We start from the raw sequence: 22,867 nt of genomic DNA on the forward strand, positions 1-22,867 counted from the left end.
GTGGCCAACAGGTGGCCTGTGATGGGAAGGACTGAGGGTGGGACCTCAATAAACCATCTAGTTGCATCTGTTGTTTATAAGCACCTTTCTGCTTCTTCACCTTTACTCCACCCAGCTGTTCCTCCCTAGAGATCTCAGGAAGGGATGGGCAGAAAGGGCCAGAGAAAATGCTATCTCCATGGGAAACTCTGAGCTAGTTACCTAAGCAGCTAAGCAAACTGCCTGATGAAATAAGGAGGGTCATTCTCCAAACCCCACCATGGACAGGGGGCGAAGGGGTTGGTTCTGTGTCTAATGGAAGTGGGGACGCTTTATTTTTTTTTATTTTTTTTTTTATAGAGGCATGCTTTTATTTATTTATTTGTTTGTTTTGTTTTTTTGTTTATACATGCACTGGGTACAGTCAGAAGCGCGGGAGGGTGGGAGAATTCACCAGAGCCAGAGCGGGGAGCAGAGCAGGCAGAAGGACCGAAGTACACTGCTGAGGGGAGCAGCGGGCGGCAGGAGAGGTCTGCGCGCCATGTGGGACCCTCCTCCGGTGGCCGGGGAGCAGCCGAGGATCGAACCGGCGCTGCAGAGGCCGCGGGCAGCTTCGCAACCCAGCGCTCAACTGCTGCGCCACCGGGGAGGCCCGGGGACGCTTTAATTTGTACTGCCTGTTGCCTCTTACTCAAAAAGCAAGGACAAAGCTTATTTCTTCCACAATCTCTAACCTGTCAGGGTCATTTTTTATTTGACCTTTAATGTCCAGACCCCTCAGACACAGGGAGATACTCTGGGGCAAATCCTTTTCAGCACTCAAGGTTCTGTCCCACAATTTGGTAGACTGAACATGTACCTGACCCAGATCTGGACCCTCCCTGTGCCTGCACCCAGGGACCTGCTGGAAAAGAAAGTTAGCAGCTGTTGCTAGGTGGGGGCAGGGAGATGTCAGGTGAGAACCCACCCAGGGGAAGCAGGACTCCTGGCACATGTTCCATTGTCCTGTCAGATTGCACTTATAAAAATACATTCAGGGTCTCCCTGGTGGCGCAAGGGGTTAAGACGCAACCTATGAAGCTGTCCGCAGCCACTGCAGCATGAGTTCGATCCCCACCCGGCCAGGGAACAACCCACTTGGCGCAGACCTCTCCTGTCTCGCCTGCTGCTCCCCTCAGCAGTGTATTAACATCGATCTGCCTGTTCTGCTCCCTGCTCTGTCTCTGGTGAATCCTCTCACCCTCCTGCACATCTGGCCTACACCCCAGTTGTTGAATGCATAAATAAATAAATCTTTAAAAAAATAAATTCAAAGGTAAAATCATTAACCCACAAACACGGCCCTCCTCTGAGCACAGGGCCCTGTGAGTCTTCAGTGGTCACACACCTGTGAGGTTGGTCCAAGCCAGGATCTCATCTCCCCCCAGGGTCTCTTGGGCCAATCTTTGTGCAAGCAGGTGGGAGCTATAATAGGGTAGGGTATCCCAAGTGCTCCTGGGTTCCTTCACCTTTAATCAGTCTCAGGAGACTGTAGCCTTGGCTTTCATTGCCAGGACAGCTGCATAAATCCTGGGGACTTGAGGGCGGCCTGAGAGGTGCTACCCAGCTCCTTGAGATGGTGCAAATGAACACTTCTTAGTCTCTGGCTCAGGATGTCCAGTCTCTGGGTTCCAAAGTGAAACTGCCACTTCCTTGACCCTGACTGGGTAGTTTCTCTGGAGCCTGAACTGAGGCCAGCAACTTGTTTGGCTGCTTGCTTCCCTGACATGCTGTCCAGAACACATTTTTCTAGAGTGGTTTTGTTACAGGGCAGGGGGAGGGGCAGCCCAAACCCCGCAAACCTGCCTGTTCTAAATGGGTTCTGCCATCCACCGCATCAACACAAAGCATATGAGACTTTAATGGGAAGGAACTTTAATACAATTTGAAACAATACAGGAAAGGCAAAGAATCTATTTTCTAAATCAAGCACCCAAAGTTACCCATCCCCTCGTGGGTAAATCTCCATCCAAATGGGATTTGCCCAGAGCAAGGCCCCAAAGCCTGCCACAAGTCTAAAGCATCTTCCAGTGGGGACCCACAGAAAAGGGTCAGAAATAACCAGACAAGCCCGGAAGGAAAAGAGCAAAATCAAAATCAAGATAAAAGCTGCTATTGTCACCTCCCCACGGGTCTCACCCACATCTGTGTCACCCCGTCCACGACCAAAAGGCAAGCGCAGTTTCTTCACGTGTCTCTAGGCTCCATGTGCCTCCTCCAGGTCTCCTTCTGGCTCCATCCTGCTTCCTTCCTCAGTCTCCTCTGCAGCTTCTTCTCTCCCTGCTCAGCCCCACCCTCCCTTGGGTGGGGCAGGAAACCTGGAACCTCCCCCTTTCCTGGGGACCACCCTGTTACAGTTTCTCAGTCCTTCCTCATCCATTTGCTCCCTGAAGTAGAAAGAGTAGCTGTCTGGACACATATGTACATGTCCTCTAACCCCTGGAACCTGTGAATGAATGTTACCCTACATAACAAAAAAAAAGACTTTGAGATGTGATTATGTTGAGAACTTGAGATGGGAGTATTATGGGTTGAATTGTGTTCTCCCAATTCACATGTTAAAGCCCTAATCCCCCAGCACCTGGGAATGTCTCTATATTTGGAGATAGACCATTTAAAGAGGTGACTGAATTAAAAGGAGGCAATTAGAATGGGCCCTAACCTAATTCCACTGGCGTCCTTCCAGTAAACAGACCCAGGCAGTGCTCTGTTTGAGGACACAGCTAGAAGTGGCCATCTGCAAGCCAGGGAGAAAGCCTGCAGGAGACACCAAATGGGATGACACCTTGATCTTGGACATCTAGCCTCCAGAACTATTAGAAAATCATTTTCCATTGTTTAAGTCCCCCAGTCTGTGGCATCCACAGCACATTAGCGGGGAGATTATTCTAGATGGGCGAGGGACAATGCAATTGCTAGGGTTCTTGTAAGAGGCAGGGGGATCAGAAATAGAGAAAAGTGGTCTGACAACAGAAGCAGAGGGTGAGAGGCAAAGATGTGAAGATGCTACTCTCCTGGCTTTTTTTTTTTGTTTAATTAAAAACAACAATCATTTATTTTTTCACTCCTAGCCTTAAGGATAGAGGAAGGGACCACAAAGCAAGGAATGCAGGTAGGTGGCCTCTGGAAGTAAAAGACAAAGAAACATTTCCTTCTCCCTTAGGCCCCCCCAGAAGGAATGCAGCACTCTGGCGGCTTGGTTTTATTCCCGGAAGACACATTTTGGACTTCAAGCCCCAAAAAACTATAAGAGAATTAATTTGTAGTGTTTTTAGCCACTAGGTTTATGATAAATTGTTACAGCAGCCACAGAAAACTAACATTCACTTACTCTAACTACAGTAAGCTGAGTATTGGTTTCTAAAAACTTAAGAAACAATAGCTGCTTCAAGGCTCTCTCTGAAAGCCTTTCTGTCGTTACCAGCAACAAGGCCTTTTCACAGCAAATACCAGCAGGGTTATTAATGTTCAATGAAATGCCTTTTTGGGGTCCTGGGCACAGCCTGTCCAATATGACAGTGGCTGCTTGTACATGTGTCACCTGGAGAGTGGTTTGCTGCGCTGTGGTGAAGCCCACCCATACTCCCAGACACATGTTGCAGAGCCTTTCTCTGTACACCATGGGCCAGTGGGTGTAGGAGGGGCAAGACTCCCCTCTGGGCAGAGGGGCTGCTCCCCAGGCCCCCAAAGTAAAGCTGGAACAACTGATAATCTTTCAATAGCATAACAGATGGGGTCTATTTTAACATAATTTTGCTGGGTTTTGTCCCCAATGAACAATCTTGCCACTGCCACTAGTGGGCCCCTCTCCCTTTACTCCCCTTCTCCGCATCTGAAGGAAGGCAGATGGGTTGAAATCCTGCCTTTCTAGGGTCCTATTCTTTTTCTGTGCCTTAGTTTCTCCTACCTGGTTAAACTGGTTATGTCAGGCAATGCCACGCCCCCAGGACCTTGCGTTTCTGACCCAAGGGAGTTGAAGTCTTAAAGAGACAAAATAAAAACCAATAAAGGGTCAAAAGACAGAAGAGGATTCTGGAGATTGGAAGCATCCAGGCAACCTTGGCAGGAGGCTCCTGACAGTGAGACGTCAGTTCTACAGTGGACAGGATTGTTGGTATTTTTGTGTGTTTCCTTGGGACAGAATCCTATTTTAGGGCTTAAGGGAATCGTGAAAATCCCCTTTCCAAGTCCTTCATTTTAGAGGTAGAAGCTGAAACACAGAGGAATTAAAAGACTTGTTCAAGGTCACAGCATTTTTGGGCAGTACCAGGACTAGAACCCAGATCTTCTAAAAGTCCACTGGTCCACTTCACCACCCAGGTCCCCTAGGAATGGGAGCAGGAAGGAACTGGAGGAAAAGAAGTGGGAAGAAAGGGGTATGTTTCCTACATTTTTCAGTTTAATTTTAAAAATTTAGTTTATTCAACTTGGAAAATTAATACAAATCCCTGGGTATTTCTGTCAGGGTTTAGGTGGGGCTGGTGGGCAGGAAGGACGAAGGAAGGAGGAGTTGAGGCAAGGTCTGGGCATCACAGTGGCTGTCTCACATCCCACATCACTCACTGCCTGTGGACTGGACCGGGTGGAGGTTGAGCAGGGCACTCAAGTTCGAAGGAACACCATGGTGAGGAGGCCTAGGGAGGGGAGAAAGAACAAGATCCGTTGAGCGGCCCTGGGGCTGTGTTAGCTTCTTCCTATCCCTCAACTCCTTTCTCTGAGCCCTGGATGCCCAAGTCCCTACTATGCTCACCCAAGATGTAGGCTGCCACCAACTTTTGTCCCAGGGAGACGTGCAGGATTTGGGGCAGCTGGCTGCCGAGCTCATCCTGAAGCGGGAGCAGTAGGAAGGCCACAGAGACGATGCCCGTCAGCAGGAATAGGAGGAAGGAGCTGGTGGCCAGCTGCGGGTGGGGGTCTGGGAAACAGAACTTGTCAGAAGCTCTAGTCCTCTCCTGCCTAATCCCAGGCTTTCCAGGAAGGAGGATGAATGTGAAAGATGTGTCCACTTTCTTTGCACTCCAGAGAACACTGTCAAGTGCCCTCCCCTCCCTCGAGCCTCTTGTCTACTGCAAGAAACCCTCTCTCCACTGATGCCACAGCATCCTTTTTATCTGCTTTGATTACTGGCTCCTGACCTACCTGCCAGGCAGGGCCGTCTGTCTCCCAAGCCAAGTACACAGCTTGGTACAGCATAATCTCTCAGTACAGGTTTCTTGTTGAACTGAACTGAGCTGGGATGTGATAGAAAGTAATTAAGGGCCTCCCTGGTGGCGCAAGGGATTAAGCACCGCACTATGAAGCAATCCGCAGCCTCTACAGCACAAGTTCAATCGTGGGCCGGCCAGGGAACAACCCACATGGCACAGCAGACCTCTCCTGACTCTCCCGCTTCTCCCCTCAGCAGTGTTTCAGTCACTCTGCCTGTTCTGTTCCCCTTTCCCAAATCTGATATAAAATCTTAAGTCCTAGAAATGTTTCCACCAAAAAAGCAAATACTGAACCAGGAGACCTTTTCTAATGCAATTTGAGCTCATTTCTAAGGTATTGCTAGGTGCTCCCTCCCTGCAAGGGTCAAGAACCCCCACCAACAAACTCACTTTCTGGGAAGTGTCTGGCTGTGGGTGATGCTGTCCAGGAAGGAGGCCCTGGGTGAGGCGTTGGGTTGGGCTGTCCCTGAAGCTCAAGGGGGTATGCTGGGGCCCTCAGGACTGAGGTGATGTCCTTCCTCCCCACCACTCGGCCTTCAGCTCCCTCCTCAGACAGCTCAATTCGGAAGCGATCCTGGACATCATAGTGGCTGGGAGTGGGGGCCACATGGCGAATCACACTGTTTCCAAGACAGGGAGGAAGTGGGTGAAGAAGCAATCCAAATGGATCGAGGTCCCACCCTCCGAAGCCTTTCTCTTAGGGATGAGAAAATAGGTTGAAGAGGTCCAGGTCTCAGACCTAAGACAACAGCGCAATAATTCAGAGGAAGGTGGCAGCCATCCCTGAATTCCATCAACTTCCCCACCCTCTAACTCACATGTCAATGCAGGACTGAGGCTTCACATATCCTTCTGCGTCAAACACTGTGTATTTGGCAGGTGCAGTGCACAAGACTGAGGGATAAAGGCATACAGAGATCCACTGTCGCCTCAGAGACCCTTCACAAGCCCTGTCCTTGCCTTCTACCCCAGGGCTGAACAAGTCTCTTCCAGCGCCCCGGGGCTGGGACATCTGACGGCACTTATCTGACTTCTCCAGCCCACACAGTCTCCCCCACAACGCCCCCCCCACCCCACAACGTCCCGCCGCCAGCTCCCAGACCCTAGCCCAAAATGCCCATCCCTTCACCTCGGAAGCGAAGCGCAGCTCCTGTGGGATTATAGAGGGTCAGCAGCTGCCGGGGTCCGCTCCGCTGGTCCGCTCTGAATACTAGATCCGGGGGAAAGACGAGCACCGGGACAACAGGTCCCGAGGGAGGAGGGGCGCCCCGGGACCCTCGTCCGGGAGGCCCGGAACCCACGAGCTCCTGGTCCTGGGGCGCCCCACGGCGCATGCAGGCTCTGGTCGGTGGGACATCCGAGGGCAGAGCTCAGGGAACAGGGCCCGGAGTTTAGAGCTGGGGGCGCGAGAGGGACAAAACGCAACGGGATGAGACCGTGGGGCAGGGCCTGGTCTGAAGCCGCCGCCGCCGCCTAGGATTCCGCTAGCTGAGGCCCCCGCAGACCAGGCCCCCAAGGCCTGGCGCTCGCCAGCCCGTCCCGGGTCCCTGTAGGCCCCGCCCCCAGGCCCCTCCTCGCTGGCCACGCCCACCCCGCAAACCCGGCCTCTCGAGCTCCCACCCCGGTCCAGTCTCCGAGCCCGGTTTCCGATCTTCACAAACTCCACCCCGTCGCGGGCCCCGCCCCTTCCGGGCGTCCCGGCCGCCCCGCCCCGCCCCCCTACCTATCCCACCGCCCCCTGCCGCCCCCACCCGGGTCGCTCACTCAGCCCCTCCGGGCCTGCAGGAGTCCTGTGTCTGTGCCGCCGAAGTCCGCCCTCGCCCCCGCCTTGAGCTGGGGCTCGCGCTCCGGGGGCTTCCTCCTCCAAAGGCCCCTCGTGCCAGGATGCTCACCTTCTGGCCTGAGCACCTGCCTATCAACTTGCGGCCCCTCCGGGCTGCCATCTTCCCCAGACATCGTGTCTGCACTTCCGCCGTACGGCCTGTCATTGGCCAGGGCGGTCGAGTTTCCACCCTGTGTGGGCGCCGATTGGTGCGCTTGAAGACGGGTCTTGATCTTAGTGACGTAAAACGTTATGGGCCTCTTGGCTACTACTCTGAAGTAACGCGGGATGCTCGGGCTGCGGCTGGATGGCGGCTTTGCTTCTTGCCCACTCAGTCTAGATGACTAGAGGCACATCCCCCATGGAGGCTCTCTTTCTCGACTGCAACTCCTGGCTCTCCTGGAGGTCTGCGGCAACGCAAGCCGTTTTCTGAAGTACTAGTTGGAAGTTGCTGCCTGTTGCATTCGGAGCTCAGCTAGGGTTCCTCTCCTGATTGTCTCCTGCATGGGACTGGGAAGTCACATATGCACTGGGAATTAAGATTTCCTAACTCCGCCACTTACACCATCCCATCGGCTCCTTAACTCCTTTTACAAATGAGGAAAACAGCCTCTGCAAGGTGAAGAATTGATTCACCTTAGGCCACACATGAGTGAAGCTGCTCTTCTCTAAAAGCCTTTCTTGAGCACTCTGTCAAAAAATGTAGAGTCCCTCTATCGTTTTCTTCATAGCAATCCTAGCGCTGTTTGACATCACCTTTTTGTTGTTTATTTCTGGCTCCAGTAGTTACTCCTCTCCACAAGAGCTGGAGCTTTGTCTTCTGTTGTCTTTTGGAAATTTAAACGGTGTCTACTATTTGGAATGAACAAAATGATGAGGGTGAACGGTGAGTTGAGATCAGACTGAAGTTAGGAAGCCAGTCATGAGATCTTTAAAGAAATCCAGATAGAGGGAACACAACAGAAGTGTACCAGAAGTGGCCAAGGAACCACTGTGACTGGAACAGATGAGGTAGAGAGATGCCGATCTTCCAGGGCCTCAGAATCCGCAGGACTTTCAATTTTATTGAGCATTATCGGAAACTATGGGAGTTTTATTTTTTATTTTTATTTTTTTAAGATTTATTTATACAAGCACTGGGTACAGTCAGCAGCGTGGGAGGGTGAGAGAATTCACCAGAGCCAGAGCGGGGAACAGAACAGACTCATGAAATACACTGCTGAGGGGAGTAGCGGCATGGAAGGAGAGGTCTGTCACGCCATATGGGACCCTTGCTGGCAGCTGAGGATCAAACCAGCGCTGCAGAGGCTGCGGGCAGCTTCGCAGCCCAGCACTCAACCGCTGTGCCACCAGGGGAGGTCCGGGAGTTTTATATTTTAAAAACAGATACCTTTGCAATAAAAATTATGTATACATATTTCAAATTGATCACCACAATTCATATTGATCACCACAATTAAGCTATTTAATGTATCCATCACCTCTCCATAGTGTGTATGTGTATGCGCTGGCATATGTGTGTTGAGAATATGGGAGAGTTTTGGGCAAAGAGATGACAAGATTTGATTTATATTTTTAAAAAATAATTCTGCATAGTAAGTGTCTATTAACTTTAATGAATGAATAAAATTCCCAAGATGGGTCCCAAAGCCATAGAGGTGGCAATGTGACCCCTTCCTTAAACAAGGACATTTTATTTGGATAGGAAAGGGGTTCCCAAGGGCTGGAGCTGGCCTGGGTCTCAAGCCCTGGACGCAGTGGCCCAAGCAGGCTGGGGAGGGCACTTCCTCTTGCTCAGGTTGGTGAGGATCTGGTTCTGGTTGGGACGGTAGAGAACCACAAAGCTCTGTGGAGGAAGGACAGGACCTCCGTTCTCTTCCACCTGGCCCATCAGCAGATAACTGGCTCCTGGAGGAGGGGAGGGAAGGGTATCTTCTGTTACTGGAACTTGGCAGCTGAAACTCCTTAGTAGAGTCCCTCAGATTCTACCTCTCCGTCATTTCATGAGGTTAAGGAGCCCTTTCCCATTTTCCCACATCTCCTTTACCTTTCTTCATGGGGGGGCACTGCTTGCACGGCACATAAAACTTCAGGGAGGTGTCAGTCGGTGGAGAGGGCAAGTCCAAGCCACCAGTTTTGTAGACACCAATGAGACTGACAGTGACAGTGAGGCCATCCCCTGGGCCCCGAACCATGGACTTCACTGTTGCCGTTACCACTGTGGGAGAGTAGGGGTGAGAAGTAAAGAGACAGGAGATGAGGGCAGGGCTGGGACCAAAAAGGGGGTGGGGACTTTGGGGAGTGCTTCTTACCCAGGTTGTTGCTACAGAAGTTGCTCTGCAAGGTGCCTGACCGCCGACACTGCTTTGGGCAGGTAACACTGGGTACATCTAGGAGAGAGGGTACGCAGTTTGTGTAGGGTGACCCTACCCTGCAGGTAGAAAGGACCACTTTCCCTATAACTGCCTCGTGAGTTTGCTCAGACTTTTATCCAGCTTTGGGTCCCAACACCCAATAACATCATCACTACAGAGGCCGCCCCAAGGAATATTGTATGAATGAATGGATTAATCAGGAAAGAACTCTTTGAAAACAACCCCCTTTAGTCTTTGTCCCTTTCCCAGACTCACTGGGGCCTGGAGTTGCAGAGGCCTCCGGCAGAACTTTAGGTTTCTCTGCGAGTGGGAGTTTGGGCTTGACTTTGGGCCCTCCTCCAGTCTTGGGGCCCTGGTGGAGAACTGGGGGAACTGGCAGGGAATCTTCCCCTGGGCTCTGCACTGGCCCTTCTTCAGCTGCTCCTCGAGGCAGGGTCCTGTAGGAGGCTGAGAAGCCATCAGCGGTGACACTAAGATCCGAGACAAACTGGACAAGGAGCTCGTTCCCTTCAGAAGAGATGGGCCTGCGAACGGCGAGGCAGTGGGACAGATATCAGAATGGGCAGAGTACTCTGCCTCTACCCAGGCCTATGAGCTCCACTAAGCTGCACTAACTTCCCTCTTGTCCACACACCCCAGGCCTGGCACCAACTCTCATCTTCTGGCAGGTTCTCACTTGCTCGCCCGCAGGTTTGGGGCTTCCAAGTTCTGGTCCCACCTCTTCAGCTAAGACCCTCCCCTCCCAATGGCAGCTGGGTCCCTCACTGCCCCAACTCCCACACCAGAGAAAGTGGTGTGAGACCTAAGCAGCCCATCCAGTTCCTTACCCCGGGGCTGTGTCACCGCAGAACTTCCCTAGTCTCTTGGCATCATCATTAACTGCTCCATTGAACACGCTGACAGAGTCATAGCGGCAGTAGGTATCTGGTTCAATGTCAAACTTCCCAAAGGTCAGAGAGATCACCTGGTAGCAGGGCAGAAAAAGGCATGGGAGTTCCATATCTCCTCTCCACCTCGTCCCTTAAGCCCCCTCTTGATAGATTCACACCACAACTCAGAGGCTCACACCCATACAAACCCGGCAGTGATGTCCATAGCCACGGGAGGCAAGGTCAAGCAAGCTCCGGCTCATTCTCAAGGAGCAGATCCAGAACCCCCAAAGACCTCCCAACACAGTTCATATCCACACCCTGTACCTCACTCTCCTAAGTCTTGTCACAGTTACAATTTTACATTTTTAGTTTGCCTGCGATCAGGTCTGGGTCTGCTTTCATTCCCCACCAGCGCAAACTCAGTGGTCTGGACTTTGAATAAATCTTTGCTGGCTGCCAGGGGCAGCAGGGCAAGGGGAGGGTACCTGGTCTTGGGGTGCGATGATGTGCCAGGAACAGCTGATACCGGGAGGGTAATCGGACTCGGGCCAGTTGGGCGTGGTCAAGGTCCCCTGGGCCTTCTCCAGCCGCCCCCCGCAAAACTGGTGCTCTGGGGAGGGGAGAAAGGTGGGGGTGGGGGGCGGTGGAGACCCTGGATCAGTCCGAGGAGAGCTCTAGGCTGGGAGCCCCTGCAGGAAGTTCGGTTGTTTGGGTCTCAGGCAGAGGGGATGAGAAGAGGGGGTGGGAAGGAAAATGGGGGGGTTAGCAGGTGTGGGGCTTGGAGAATGGGGGTCTTGGGCCGGAGCGCCCAGGCGGGTGGTGGAAGAGGGAGGAATTGGTTGGTTACGCCCCCTTCCTTTCCCTCCCCCCAGACCCAATGGCCACTCAGCTTCTCCGCTGGCAGATCCCATCTCCCCCGCCAGGCAAAAAGTCTCCCTGGCAGGCTGCAGAGTCCCCACGCTGTGAGGATGTCTTTAAATTGGGGCAGAGCCCCTTAAAGTCCCTTTGGGGAGGTCCCTGCCTTCAACATTTTATGGGAGACTTCAGCCCCCGGGAGGGGGTGATGGGACCGCAATCGGGAGCCCAGGACTGGGTGTAGGGGGCTCCGGGTTGGGGGAACCTAGTCCCCCAGCCCAGGGGTGACCCCTAGCCGCCGTCTGAAGGAACCCGATTGCGGATAGGGGCGGGCAGTTACTCACCGTCCCAGTAACCCCAGGCCGCCCATTCCACCCGCGGGTCGGTGACCCATTTCCGCCTCGCGCCTGGGGGGGGGCCTGGAAGAGGGGGTGGGTGGGAGCGGGAGAGGGAGAAAAGACGGGGAGGAGGGACTGAAGGGGCAGTTAGTGAGGACTAAGGGTCAGGGATGTAGGTAACGGGGCCTAGGCTCTTGGGCTGGGGTGCGCCAGGAGGTGGAGGTTAAGGCTGGGGGCGGGGTCTGCGCCGGGGGCGGGGCCAGGAAGGGGTGGAGGAGAAGGTGAGGGAGGTCTCACCAGTGCCTGAGGTGGCCCTCCCGCTGTACCAGAGCAGGAAGCCTCGTCCTCCAGTGCCCTCGTCCGCCGTCATCCTCAGGGTCACTTGGTTGCCGGGGGCGACTACGGGTGCCGGCCGGAAGGTCCCGCAGAAGCGTCCGAGCCGCTGACCCGAGGTTCCAGACCCAGCGAAGATCTCCAGAGCATCATAACGGCAGGCTGGGTGCAGTTCCAGGTCAAAGACTCGGAAGGAGAGGGACACAGTCTGGGCTTCGGGAACCTGATGGCCACATACAGGTCACATACAACCCAGGCAGAGGGCACCTCCCTTAACCCAAACATCTTCTACGGAAACTGAGCCTGAATAGGAAAGACCCTGGTCAGGGTGCAGAGCAGGGGCCCTGGGCTCTGCAGCTGGCTTGTGAGTTGAGCAGGGGATAAAACCTGAGGCTATGCAGAGATTAAAGGGGGCAGGAATGAAGTTGAAGTTGGAGAATCAGGATTTGAATTTTAAGAGTTAAGGGATGAGGACACCAGGCAAGTTATTGTGAGCATGTCATCTGTGAGTAGAGGGAGGGACTTGGACATCCCATCCTCCCCAAGACCCTCTTCAGAAAGTGTTGCCTGGAGAGGGGATCCCTTAGCACTCAGGCCTTTGGCTGCCTGGACCCAGATCTCAGGCTCTGACAAAGGGGCCATCTCACCGTTATTGTCCAGATGCACTCCTTATTGGGGGGGTAAAGGTTGGGGAAACCCTCACTCGCCACATAACCTGACTCTCCAGTCACATCCCCTCCACACAGGAACACAGGTCTGTGGAACAGAAGGAGGTTGGTCATGAATTGGGGAGTAATGGAAAGATTGGGACAGAGCAATGAGGATAGGTGGTCAGGGAGGGAAGCCAGGGGGATAAAGGAAAAAGGTCTTAGGGACCTTGGGTTGCCTCAGCCAGCCACAGTGGGACGGGGTGGGGAATACTTCAGCAGAGAATGAGGAAAAAGTGGGGCTAGTAACTTGGTTGTCCCTCCATGCCCAAGTCCCCACCCCCACCCCAATAGGAATTCCCGGAATCCTCCTCAGGGGGGCCCCCCTTCTTCACTCTATCCCCTAGCCCCGCCTTGCTTGGCTGTCTGAGACTGCAGGCGCCTAACTACTACCAGATGTGGACACAGCCACGAGGCGGTGGGGGGGAGGGGGCGGAGAGATGAGAGAGCAGCAGCAGCTATGGCCCTTAAATTGAACCTGGAAACCGGCTCCTCCTGATCTCTCAACCTTTGCCCTGCTCCTGTTCCAGCTAACTACTTGAGTATCTGACTCCCAGTTCGCCTTGCTGTCCCCTCTCTCTTTCACAGTCTCTAATTCCCTCCTGGAACCCAGGTCCAGTTACCAGGCAAGTTCAAGGTCTTGGTGCTCCCAGGACCATGGGGGATCAGGGATCTGGGTGGATGGGAGGCTTAGAGGACAGACGGTAGAAGAATAGGGAGCGGTGGTGACCTGCAGATTCAGTGGTCTTGTAGCAGGAAGGGAGGACTTGGGGGTCAGAAAGGGTGTGGGGCTGTGGGAGATCTGGGAGGGTGGTGTGTTAGCAGAGGGACCCACAGGGTTCACAGGTATGACCCCCAGGAACTGGGGCTTTGGAAGCTTACTCAAGCAATCTGGAGGATGCCAAGAGACCTACCTGGTATAGTTGGGGGTCTGACCCTGGGTGAAAGGCAGCAGGGCCCAGGCAGTGAGGAGGAGCCCCGAGAGGGAGGTTGTGGCAGCAGGCAGCATGGCCGGGGGGAGAGGTGCTGGGGTCTTCGAGACAGAGGCAGCAGCTGAGTTTAGCGGCAGCAGCAGCAGCAGCAGCAGCGGCAGGGATAATCAGTGCCAGATGAGACAGCCTAGGGTGTGTGGGCGTGGGGACTGGCCAGTGGGGCGGGCAGGGAAGGCGGGCCAGGGAGAGTAGAATGGGACAGTGGCGACTCCAAGGGCCTCTCTAGGTCCAGGGCTCACATTGACCTAAGTAGGAGGTGGAGCATGAAGGGAAGGGGGCATGGGGCATCAAGCAATGTCATATGAGAGCCCACTCTGTCCGGGCCTGAGCATCCTGTCAACAGTCTGGTCCTCCAGTGAATGCTCTCCAGCTCAGATATAATCCTCCCCATTCCTCAGCACCCAGAGGATGTCCTTCCCTGGACTCTCAACCTCTAATCATTCACCCCTCCCCCATTCCTGGCCACCCTTTTCCAGTTTATTTTCAGTCTCCATCTTCAGGCCAGACAATTCTGCTCACCCATTTTCTCTCTTGGAGGTACAGGAGTAGGGTAGGGAGGAGTAGGTACAGGAGTAGGGTATGTGGATGAAGGGATGCCCCCCTTGTTGAAAAAAAGGGAAAAGGACAACATGAGACCAAATCTGGAAGGTAAACTGGAAGAGAGGAAAGGCGCTGACTTCACAGGGATGAAGGGAGAGGGGTAGGAAGCTTTCTGGAGTCAAGAGGAAATGACTTCCTCAGGACTGGAATAAGTCTGTAGACAGAGGATCCAAGTGGGGGAATCAAATGGCATATGTTGAGAGTTGTTGTTCCAGAAGGTGGAACTAGGCTTCCAAGTCACAAAGAATGGATCAGGTCTTGGGAGAGGAAGGGCAGTCACTTAAAACTGGGGCAGAAGCTGCTAGCCACGCCTGTCTGTACTCTTGGACTCCCTCACCATGGAGTCAGGCAGCAGTCCCCCATCCTCGGCCCCACTTTCCCCCCAGGCCCCCGGGTTCCAAGCTGGGCCTCATTTCAGCCTTTTATTCTATTTGTCCATCAAATCTCTTGTCCATGATAGTCAGGTTGGGGGTCCCTCCTGGGCAGCCCCCTGACATTTTACAAAACAGTTCCCTGCCCTACCCTGGCATGTCTAGCAGTTCCTACCCCCCTGAGCCCCTCCCCCCTACCCCCCTACACAGTGTTCATGGCTGCCACTTCATTTCTCCTTAGCCCCTGGCTATCGCCAGACTCTCCCTCTAGGGTGAGGCTAAGGGAGGGGGTCTGCTCTCAGGAGTTGGGGGGCCTGGGCCAACTCCTCCAGCAGCCCTCTGTAGCATGTCCAGGGCCTCCCAGAAGAAATCCTTCTGTGCAGCCATCAGGGGCATCCAGCCCACGATCTCCTTCATCTTTTCCATGCGGTCCTGCAATGTGGGGCAACTGTGGATCTGGCTGAGGTATTCCTCACAGGCCCAGGCTGCCCCCCCAGGGTCCTGGGGTGCTCCAGCCCCTGGGCTGGGCTCGGGAGTCCCCACCACCCTGCTGGCTGGTAGGTCCCGATAGGCGGGATGGTGCTCGATGTCGTGGCTGGACAGCATGTAGAGGCACTCTCTGGTGGAGCAGAGGGAGCAGGCACACAAAGGGACCTTGGAGGAGAGAAGGAGCTGGCTGAGTGGGGCTTTTCCTGGGGGGTCCCAGGGAGCCCCAACTGTGTGTTCTTCCCTTTCAGACTAGCTCTGAGCCAGCAAGTGAGCTCTAGTTGGCTGGGCCCCAGGTTGTATGAGGTCAGACAGGACCTCAAGGGTCTGCTAATGGGAAAAGTCAGGAGCAATGGTGCATGCAAGAAATGGAGGTGAGGTGGAGCTGGTGAAATGGGACCCCTGGGTCCCTGAAGGAACCCCAGCCTGAGTCTTCTGGGCAACCTGGCTCTATGCTCCTGTCCTACGTGCCTGCCCACTTGCCTGCCCCTGCTCTGACCTTGACATGGAGCTTGACAAAAGAAGCACTCCCCTTAGGCCAGCCAGGGAGGCGTCCTCCGGCCCCACAACCGCAGCCCAGCAGCTCCTTGCTGAAGTCCGAGCCCTGGCTCAGCACCAGGGAGTGGTTGAGGCCACACCATAGGGCAATGGGGCGTTGCAGATAATGTACCTGAGGACACAGGGCCAAGGTTCCTAAAGGGCAACACTGAGGGACTGGGGGCCCAGGCTGGAGAAGGGTGATGGTCTGGTTCAGGCCAGAATCTAGGGAAACCAGGAAAGGGAAGAAATGGGGCTCAGCTTACCCTCCACCTCCTTCCGCGGATCTGCCCTGAATGCTGAATTCAGTCCCCCAAAGTCTGACCACATGGAGTCTAACACTTGTAGCACTTGTTGGTTCCTAATCTTTGTTCCCTGAGATCAGGGCCTGCTGTCTATTCCCTTTTTCTCAACCCACAAACTTGTGCTAGTCCAGCCTCTCATCCTGCCAGTTCCAGCCTCAGCACAAGGAATATTCTTTCTCTTCTCAAGGGTTAAAGACTTCCTCTGTCCCTATGCAATTCTTGATTAGCCCCCAAGAAGGACTCCTTTCACTCATTCCTGCCCTCCTTTCCTTCTCCAGCATTTTCTATTTGTCATAATATTATCTTCCCAAATGGCCCTAGTATGAAAAAACAATTCCACCTAATTCCTGCTGCTTCCTACCTCTATCTTTTAGACAGCAGCAGTCTTGTTCTCATCACAGCTACTCTTTTCCGAACCTTCTTGTGACCTGGCTTCTTTCCCTACTATGTTAGTGACATGTTCTCTCCAAAGGCACTTGACTTCCTAGTTGCCAAATCCTGGGGCCTCCCCTGCATGTTTTCTCCTGAGACTGTGCACACTTTAATTTGAAAACATAGAAAATTAATTTATGGTCATTGTAGAAAAATCATAAAATATTGGCAAGCAAAATTAATTTAAAAATCACTGGAAATCCCACCACCCACTATCGGCATCTTGTTTTCATATTCTTCACTGATGCCTATAAAAATATATACATGTAAATTGTATATTTTTAGACATAAGTGGTATTATATACTATGTAAACCACTTCATAAATGGCTTTTTTTTCACCTGAAAATATAGTTGGACAATCTTTCCATGTCAATAATCATATTCATACATTATCCCGGTCACATTTATCACTCCCTATTTGAAACTTTTTTTTTTTTTTATAGAGGCATGTTTATTTATTTATTTGTTTGTTTGTTTTGTTTATACAAGCACTGGGTACAGTCAGAAGCACGGGAGGGTGAGAGAATTCACCAGAGCCAGAGCAGAGAACAGAGCAGGCAGAAGGACCGAAGTACACTGCTGAGGGGAGCAGCGGGTGGCAGGAGAGGTCTGCGCACCATGTGGGACCCTCCTCTGGTGGCCGGGGAGCAGCCGGGGATCGAACCGGTGCCGCTGAGGCTGCGGGCAGCTTCGCAACCCAGCGCTCAACCGCTGCGCCACCGGGGAGGCCCTATTTGAAACTTTTTTAAAAAGATTTATTTATTTATTTTTAGCATAGAAGAACTGGGGTCTAGGCCAGGGGTACAGGGGTGGTGGTGAGAGGTTTCACCAGCAACAGAGTGGGGAGCAGAACAGGTAGATCTACTGAAAGACACTGCTGAGAGACGTAGTGGGCGAGACAGGAGAGGTCTGCTGCGCCATACATGGGTTAGCTCCCTGGTGGGGATCGAACTTGGGCAGTGCTGAGACTTATTCCCTTGGCCAACAGGGAGGCCCCTATTTGAAACTTTGTGACCTGGATATAGTATTTAAGGGTGGCTTCTGGATATAGTATTTAAGGGTGTGCTACCTATTAGAGAAATAACTCATTTTCATTCCCTCTGTCTCCAATAGCAGCCACTGCCCAGGTTTGCTCCTCCAGCTCTACTTTTGTCATTTCAAATGTTCCAACTCTGGAACAGCTAGATATTTCTACTTTAGTGACTTACTATCACTTAAAAAAAGTCAGATTCATACTCTTCCTCTTTCCTCAAACCAGCATCCTATTTTAAGTCACATGTTTGTTGGTGATACTATCTTTTTTTTCTGGGATGTAATCAAGGGATCAGTCACCTTTGTCCTACATCTCTCTCTCCACATCTAATCAGTTTCCAGGATCTATTCATTTTCTTTCAAAACATCTCATGTTGTCTGTTGCTTTCCATTCTTACCACTACTGTCCAGTCCCAGGCCCTTGTCTCAAGCACTGTCATCTCACACAGCCTCCCAGTGGGCTTTTCACTCTAGGCTTCCTGTGCAATATAGCCAGGCGCCCTAGTCTCAGTCCTCTGTGGGGGCTGTCTTCTCCTGCTCCAGAATCCGCAACGACTCTCCCAAATTTGTAACTCTCCAGGCTCAAACCCACCTCTACCACTTCATACCTTACAGATTTCTGAAACACCCCTCAACCTTTTCACTGTCTCAGGTGCAACTTTGTGCAAACTCTGTCCCCTTCCCCATTGTACAGAACTCTTTCCAATCCACACTCAAATCCTAGCTAACCCATTAGGCTCTATTCACATCCCATTTCTCCTAGTTACTCCAGCCCATCCAGGTCTCTGCCTACCCCTTTCACTAAATTCCTATCGCATTTGCATTTACAGAGTGTGCTGCTCATAGTGCCAACTATGGGCAAGGCATGCAATAGGTTGGCTTAATTTCTGTAAAGAAAAGGGAAGTAGATTCTAAAGTAGAATCTAGGGAATTTGAAGCAGAGAGATCCAGGGGTTAGGCATTTGGAGGAAGGGGGTCAGGATGAGATTTCTGGGTCACAATTTTACCTGTGTGGGTTCTCCTCGGTCCATTTTGTCCCCTGTCCCCAGCTGCCCATATCTGTTATTTCCCTGCATAAAGATTCGGCCAAATTCATCCACCAGGCCAAGGTGATTGTAGCCAAGAGCACAGAATAGGATCTAGGAGGTAAGACAAAAAGGGAATGTGGGCATTTAGTTCCCTCTAGAGAAATTCTGAGCTCCAGAATCTCCCAGCCACTAACCTGCCATCCCTAGCTGATCTCATTAGGCCTTGCCCTCTACCTCACCCCTCTCCCTGGGCCCCCTGTCCCTTCCTGATCAATCATTTGATTGCTGCTCATATTTCAGATCTTGGGTACCTTTCAATCCCTAGAGTCCCTCCCCCCTCTGGTCTGCCCATCCCTCCAGGAACCTACCTTGGCAGGCAGTGAGAGAGCAAGCGGCATCTGCTGGTCCAGGGGGTCAAAGGCTTGAAGGGTCCCAAAGAGATCACGATACACCCCTGGGGTATGCACCTCAAAATACACTCCCCCCTGGTCTGGGGGGTCGGGAGCCCTCAGCTCAGCAGCTTTGGGCACCCAATTCCTAGGGATGAGGTTCCTACCTGGGATGAAAGCTGCAAGATCAGGGGCATCTTACCCCCACTAGAAATGCATCAGCTATGATGTTTGGGAACCTAAACTCAACTTTTCATTCACTAGGACACCCTAAGGGGTCCACCATAGAGCTGGAATGCAGAGAAGGGGGTTGTTCATATTTGGAAGGTCTGCCTAAGGCTGGGGTCTGGTAAAGAAGGGAGGTGGTTCTTACCCGTGATGTACAAAGTACTGCTCTGGTTGGAAGCCATGCAGACCACGCGCAGGTGAGGCAGGCAACGGGACACCTTCCTCAGAGCCAGCTGAACCGTGTAGGAGCGTGGCTGGTCCAGCTGGGTCTCATTCACTACCAGAGAGTAGATCTTGCCTTCCTCTGAGGGATGGGGGAGAGACAGTTATGTGGAGGAGGGATCCTCCAAAAAGAGAAAAATGACTAAGTTTCCTAGACTCCAGCCTCATCACCAAAAATAAATCAAGAAAGGCCTTTAGCTAAGAGATGAATAGAGAGAAAACCTAGCAGAGTTAGATTTGGCAGAATCCAATTTGAGTGTTGGGAAGAATGATGTCTAGGGAGTCAGGGCTTTACCTGGCATTAAGGAGGCTTGGGAGTGTGGTCAAGTAAAGGGGACATTAAGGGGGTGGGTGTGGAAATTGAGTCATAAAGTGAGATGCTTGGCAGGGAAGTGGGAAGGTTAGAATTTTAAATATCATTCACTTAGTACAGTGGTTTCCAAACTATTTTTTTTGCAGAAGGGCCCTTCATTGATAGGAAATATGCAGAATTCTAGGCTATGAGACAGTCAAGAGGAGAACTATTTGATCTGAGACCAAGATGAGGTGGTGCAAAGAACCCTGTGTGAGAAGCCTCCTTCCCCGCTTCCCTGAAGCAGATCCTGCAGAATCTGCAGGAAACAATTTTCAAACCACTGCTCTAGGCCACACCTGTGAGGAGCAGTAGAGCACGCTGGGTCTCCTGACCAACCAGCACAATCTGTTTGAAGCTCATGGAGTGGTGGAAGGTCATCTTGAAGACCCGCTGCCCACTGGACTGCAGATAGACCTCTACACAGTCACAGGCCCGGCTGCCGGTTGTGCCGACCACTCCGGGCTGCTCCCGAGTGGCCAAAACATAGAGGTATTTACGGTAAACTGTGTCACATCTTGGATCTGAGGCAAACTGTAGGAAAAGATGAAGGAGTCTGGGATCTAGGGCCTTGGGGTGGGATGAGGTAGGGGTAACTGGATCCTGGGGTGGGAGATGAGATACTTGGGTCCTGGGTGGGAAATGAGGACTCATTTTCTGGTTCCTGGCATGGGAGGGCAGCTGTCTTGAAGAGGATATCTCAGGATTGATATGGGCCCTGGGTCTCTGGAGGAGGGACAGGTCCTCTAGGCTGCCGTTTCTTCTACTCACATCTTTGGCTCCGCGACACAACACAACATAGCGGCAGGCACGTTTCCACTGGATCTGGCCAAGCGTGGAGGAGACCAGGGCATTTTTGAGGAAGAAGAGGGTCCCTGAGTAGTCGAGAATAAAGACGTGGTCCTTGGTAGGCAAGAAACGGCGGTAACCATGGGCTAGCAGGGGGGCTACACTCTTGCTGAGGCAGCGGCGGCGGCCCCCAAATGCCTGGAAATACAGGCCTTTTGTGTCTGGAGAAGGGAAGAAGATGGAAGGTTCAAGGGTCAGGATGACACACAAGGGTAATGAATCAGAGCTTGAGCAAACTAGATTTCTGATACCCTGGTATTTAGCTCCTCCCCACCCCTGGGACCCCTTCCAAAGGACATATGGAAAGCTTAGAAGAGTATCCTCAATGTCTGAACTTTAGTTCTCTCACCCACCTCCGCCCAGGGCCATACACATGTTACTAAGTGACTGCTTCACTGGTCCAACCTTGCATTAGAGATATCAAGGGAAATACAAGAATACACACGAACGAAGCAGAAGGGGTAAGGAAAAGGAATGACTGAGAAAGGCCAATAACCTCCCTCACAGCTAGCTCTGGCTCTGCTATCTGGATCAGGTCTAGATCCATTATCTGGCTCTCCCTCGATATCCAATATGTGAGATAAAGTAATTAGATAAGGGCTTCCTACAAAGGGGGTAGGTGTTTAGAGCCTGTTAACTTTTTCCCTCAGGGGACATTAGCTGTCAAGAGTGAGGGGGTGCTATTGGCATCTAGTTTGGGTAGAGGCCAGGGATGCTGCTAAACACCCTATAATGTACAGGATAGTCAAACCCCCCCACCCCCGCCACTTCAAAGAATGTCAATAGCAACAAGGTTGCGAAACCTTGGTTTAAAGGAGGGAAAACTCTAGGTTTGGAGATGACAACTCTAGAGGATGTATGTAGGGTAAAATTTGAAAAAAATGTGAATCTGGAGGGAGATTTGGCAGGGATGCTAGTAATGGGGATGAGGATGGCTCTGGAGACTTAGAGTACTCAATGGTCTATGTTTGAATCTAACATGTTTCTTCTAGAGAAAGGGGCCCTGGAATGGTGGCTGGGAATGCTGAGGTCATCTGGCAACTCCATGGAGCAGGAGGGATCCCAAATAAGGTAGGACAGATACAAAGGGAGTAAGGTTCTTAGGAAGGTATACAGTTAAGAATGGCAGCTCTCTTCCAGGGTCGGACCCCAGAACCCTGCTCTCGTAAGCGGGGACTGAGCCTGCGACAGATACGTCTCCACACGCCCTCAGCATCGCACACTTCGTGGAAGTAGTGGCAGGTCTGGCCTAGAGCAACTACATCCCGGACTGGGAGGAATGAGATGATATGCTCCACCTGGGGAAGGAGAAGCCGGGGTTGAGGGCCCCTCAGTGGCCCTCAATCCTCTATTCTTAACACTTAACCCCCCCACCCCAGGACTCACCAGCTCTGGGGGGAACAACTGAACAGAAATAGGGTTCCCTCTCCCCTTCTTCTCTTCACCCCCAGGCTCTGGGCCACATGAAGGGCAGCTCCGCTTCACCTACCCAAGGAGAAGATGGGGGCACAGGGGTTCCATGAGGGTCACATCTCTTTTTCTCCCTTCTTTCAGAGTGTCTTTCATCAGCTACTATCTCATAACTCTGACTTTCAGCTCAGTGCTGTCAAATCCTCCCATCTGTCTCTCAAGGTCTAGGTCTAGGTCTCTCTATCCCTCTTCTGTCTCCTTTCTCAGCCCAACTTCTCCAGATAACCATTTCCCACTCTCTGGCAGTCATCTTGCTGTCCTTCCCTTCCTCGTCCCCCCCCACCTCCCTCACCCTGAGACCCTCCTCCCGTCTGCACAGCCCGGTGAATTTTTGCAGCTTCTGTCTCCGGCTTCTCCGCACCATCCTGGCTGCCCCCTCCCTGCTCTTGCCCTCATCTCTCCGGGCCTCTTGGCCCCCGGTACTCAGCTCCCTGGCCCCCGTCCCCGCTCCCTTGCCCACACCATGCCCCTGCCAGGGGCTTGGGGGACCTCTGGGGCCCCTCTGTCTCCTAGGCCCCTCCCCTATGGAGTCTGGGGCGGACAGACCTCTCTGTGACCTCATTGCCCAGTCACTGTGACCTATTTTCCCCAGTCTTGCCTGGGATTTTCTCTTTTAGAAAAGCTCCTGGGTTCTAGCTTAACTTTAGCCACCCAATGGTTCATGGGCTGTGCATTTTACAGGAAAAAGAAAAGTGAACTATGGTAGATGAAGACTTTACTTTCAGGGAGTAGTAGGCTTTTCCACTTGGGGCCCTTTTAGCACTAACTCTGCAGAAAAACATTGGAGAATTCTTCATATCACAGCAGGCCAGGGCCTTCAAGGGATCCATAGCATGAGAGTATAAGCTCCCATATTTATCCATCCATCCATCCATCCTCAATTCGACAGGTGAGGAAGAAAAGGAGACCCTGCTAATGACCATCTAGCTCATGAAAGCATGCACCAAATCAAAGATGGTGGGGCGGGGGGCAATTCAGTACAAACTCTATTTACAGTCTCATGAAAAATACATCCAAAGGCGGCCGCTTTCCTGGGACAGTAACGT

General features: G+C 52.5%; 3 protein-coding genes across 4 annotated transcripts; all 3 read right to left on the bottom strand.

Moving 5' to 3' along the window:
* Positions 1 to 4,241: 4,241 nt before the first annotated feature.
* MOSPD3 (motile sperm domain containing 3) lies at positions 4,242 to 6,559 on the bottom strand (the record flags this gene model as incomplete). Of its 2 annotated transcripts, none has more annotated exons than XM_084249614.1 (5): positions 4,242 to 4,652; positions 4,769 to 4,933; positions 5,616 to 5,815; positions 6,044 to 6,119; positions 6,355 to 6,559. In XM_084249614.1, the coding sequence occupies 5 exons, from the start codon at positions 6,557 to 6,559 to the stop codon at positions 4,621 to 4,623; spliced, it is 678 nt and encodes a 225-aa protein (XP_084105740.1). In that variant the 3' UTR covers positions 4,242 to 4,620. The 2 variants fall into 2 exon arrangements, with proteins under 2 accessions (XP_084105740.1, XP_084105739.1); XM_084249613.1 differs by having other exon boundaries at positions 5,616 to 5,845.
* Positions 6,560 to 8,743: 2,184 nt separating this feature from the next.
* PCOLCE (procollagen C-endopeptidase enhancer) lies at positions 8,744 to 13,592 on the bottom strand. Its single transcript, XM_084250625.1, has 9 exons — positions 13,442 to 13,592; positions 12,468 to 12,576; positions 11,785 to 12,043; positions 10,780 to 10,904; positions 10,250 to 10,386; positions 9,678 to 9,946; positions 9,360 to 9,437; positions 9,095 to 9,265; positions 8,744 to 8,955 (listed from the first exon to the last, which is right to left on the bottom strand). The coding sequence occupies exons 1-9, from the start codon at positions 13,534 to 13,536 to the stop codon at positions 8,789 to 8,791; spliced, it is 1,410 nt and encodes a 469-aa protein (XP_084106751.1). The 5' UTR covers positions 13,537 to 13,592; the 3' UTR covers positions 8,744 to 8,788.
* A 1,165-nt stretch (positions 13,593 to 14,757) lies between these two features.
* FBXO24 (F-box protein 24) lies at positions 14,758 to 22,185 on the bottom strand (the record flags this gene model as incomplete). The annotated part of the gene is made up of 10 exons (XM_084250159.1): positions 14,758 to 15,144; positions 15,476 to 15,646; positions 18,291 to 18,422; positions 18,680 to 18,801; positions 19,074 to 19,232; positions 19,802 to 20,036; positions 20,274 to 20,512; positions 21,466 to 21,649; positions 21,738 to 21,836; positions 22,114 to 22,185. 10 exons carry the CDS (start codon positions 22,183 to 22,185, stop codon positions 14,758 to 14,760), a joined length of 1,800 nt encoding a protein of 599 aa, XP_084106285.1.
* Positions 22,186 to 22,867: the final 682 nt, after the last annotated feature.

This window comes from Talpa europaea, assembly GCF_964194135.1.
Source record: "Talpa europaea genome assembly, chromosome: 12".
In the NCBI taxonomy this organism is placed as follows: Eukaryota; Metazoa; Chordata; class Mammalia; order Eulipotyphla; family Talpidae; genus Talpa; species Talpa europaea.

Excerpts from the sequence above, each read along its gene's own strand:
- PCOLCE (XM_084250625.1), bottom strand. The coding sequence starts at position 13,536 with ATGCTGCCTGCTGCCACAACCTCCCTCTCGGGGCTCCTCCTCACTGCC. Across the intron at positions 10,905-11,784 it reads GAGGGCCACCTCAGGCACTG|AGCACCAGTTTTGCGGGGGG; the intron begins GTGAGACCTCCC and ends TCCCCTCCCCAG. Across the intron at positions 9,266-9,359 it reads CTTCTGTAGCAACAACCTGG|TGGTAACGGCAACAGTGAAG; the intron begins GTAAGAAGCACT and ends ACTCTCCCACAG.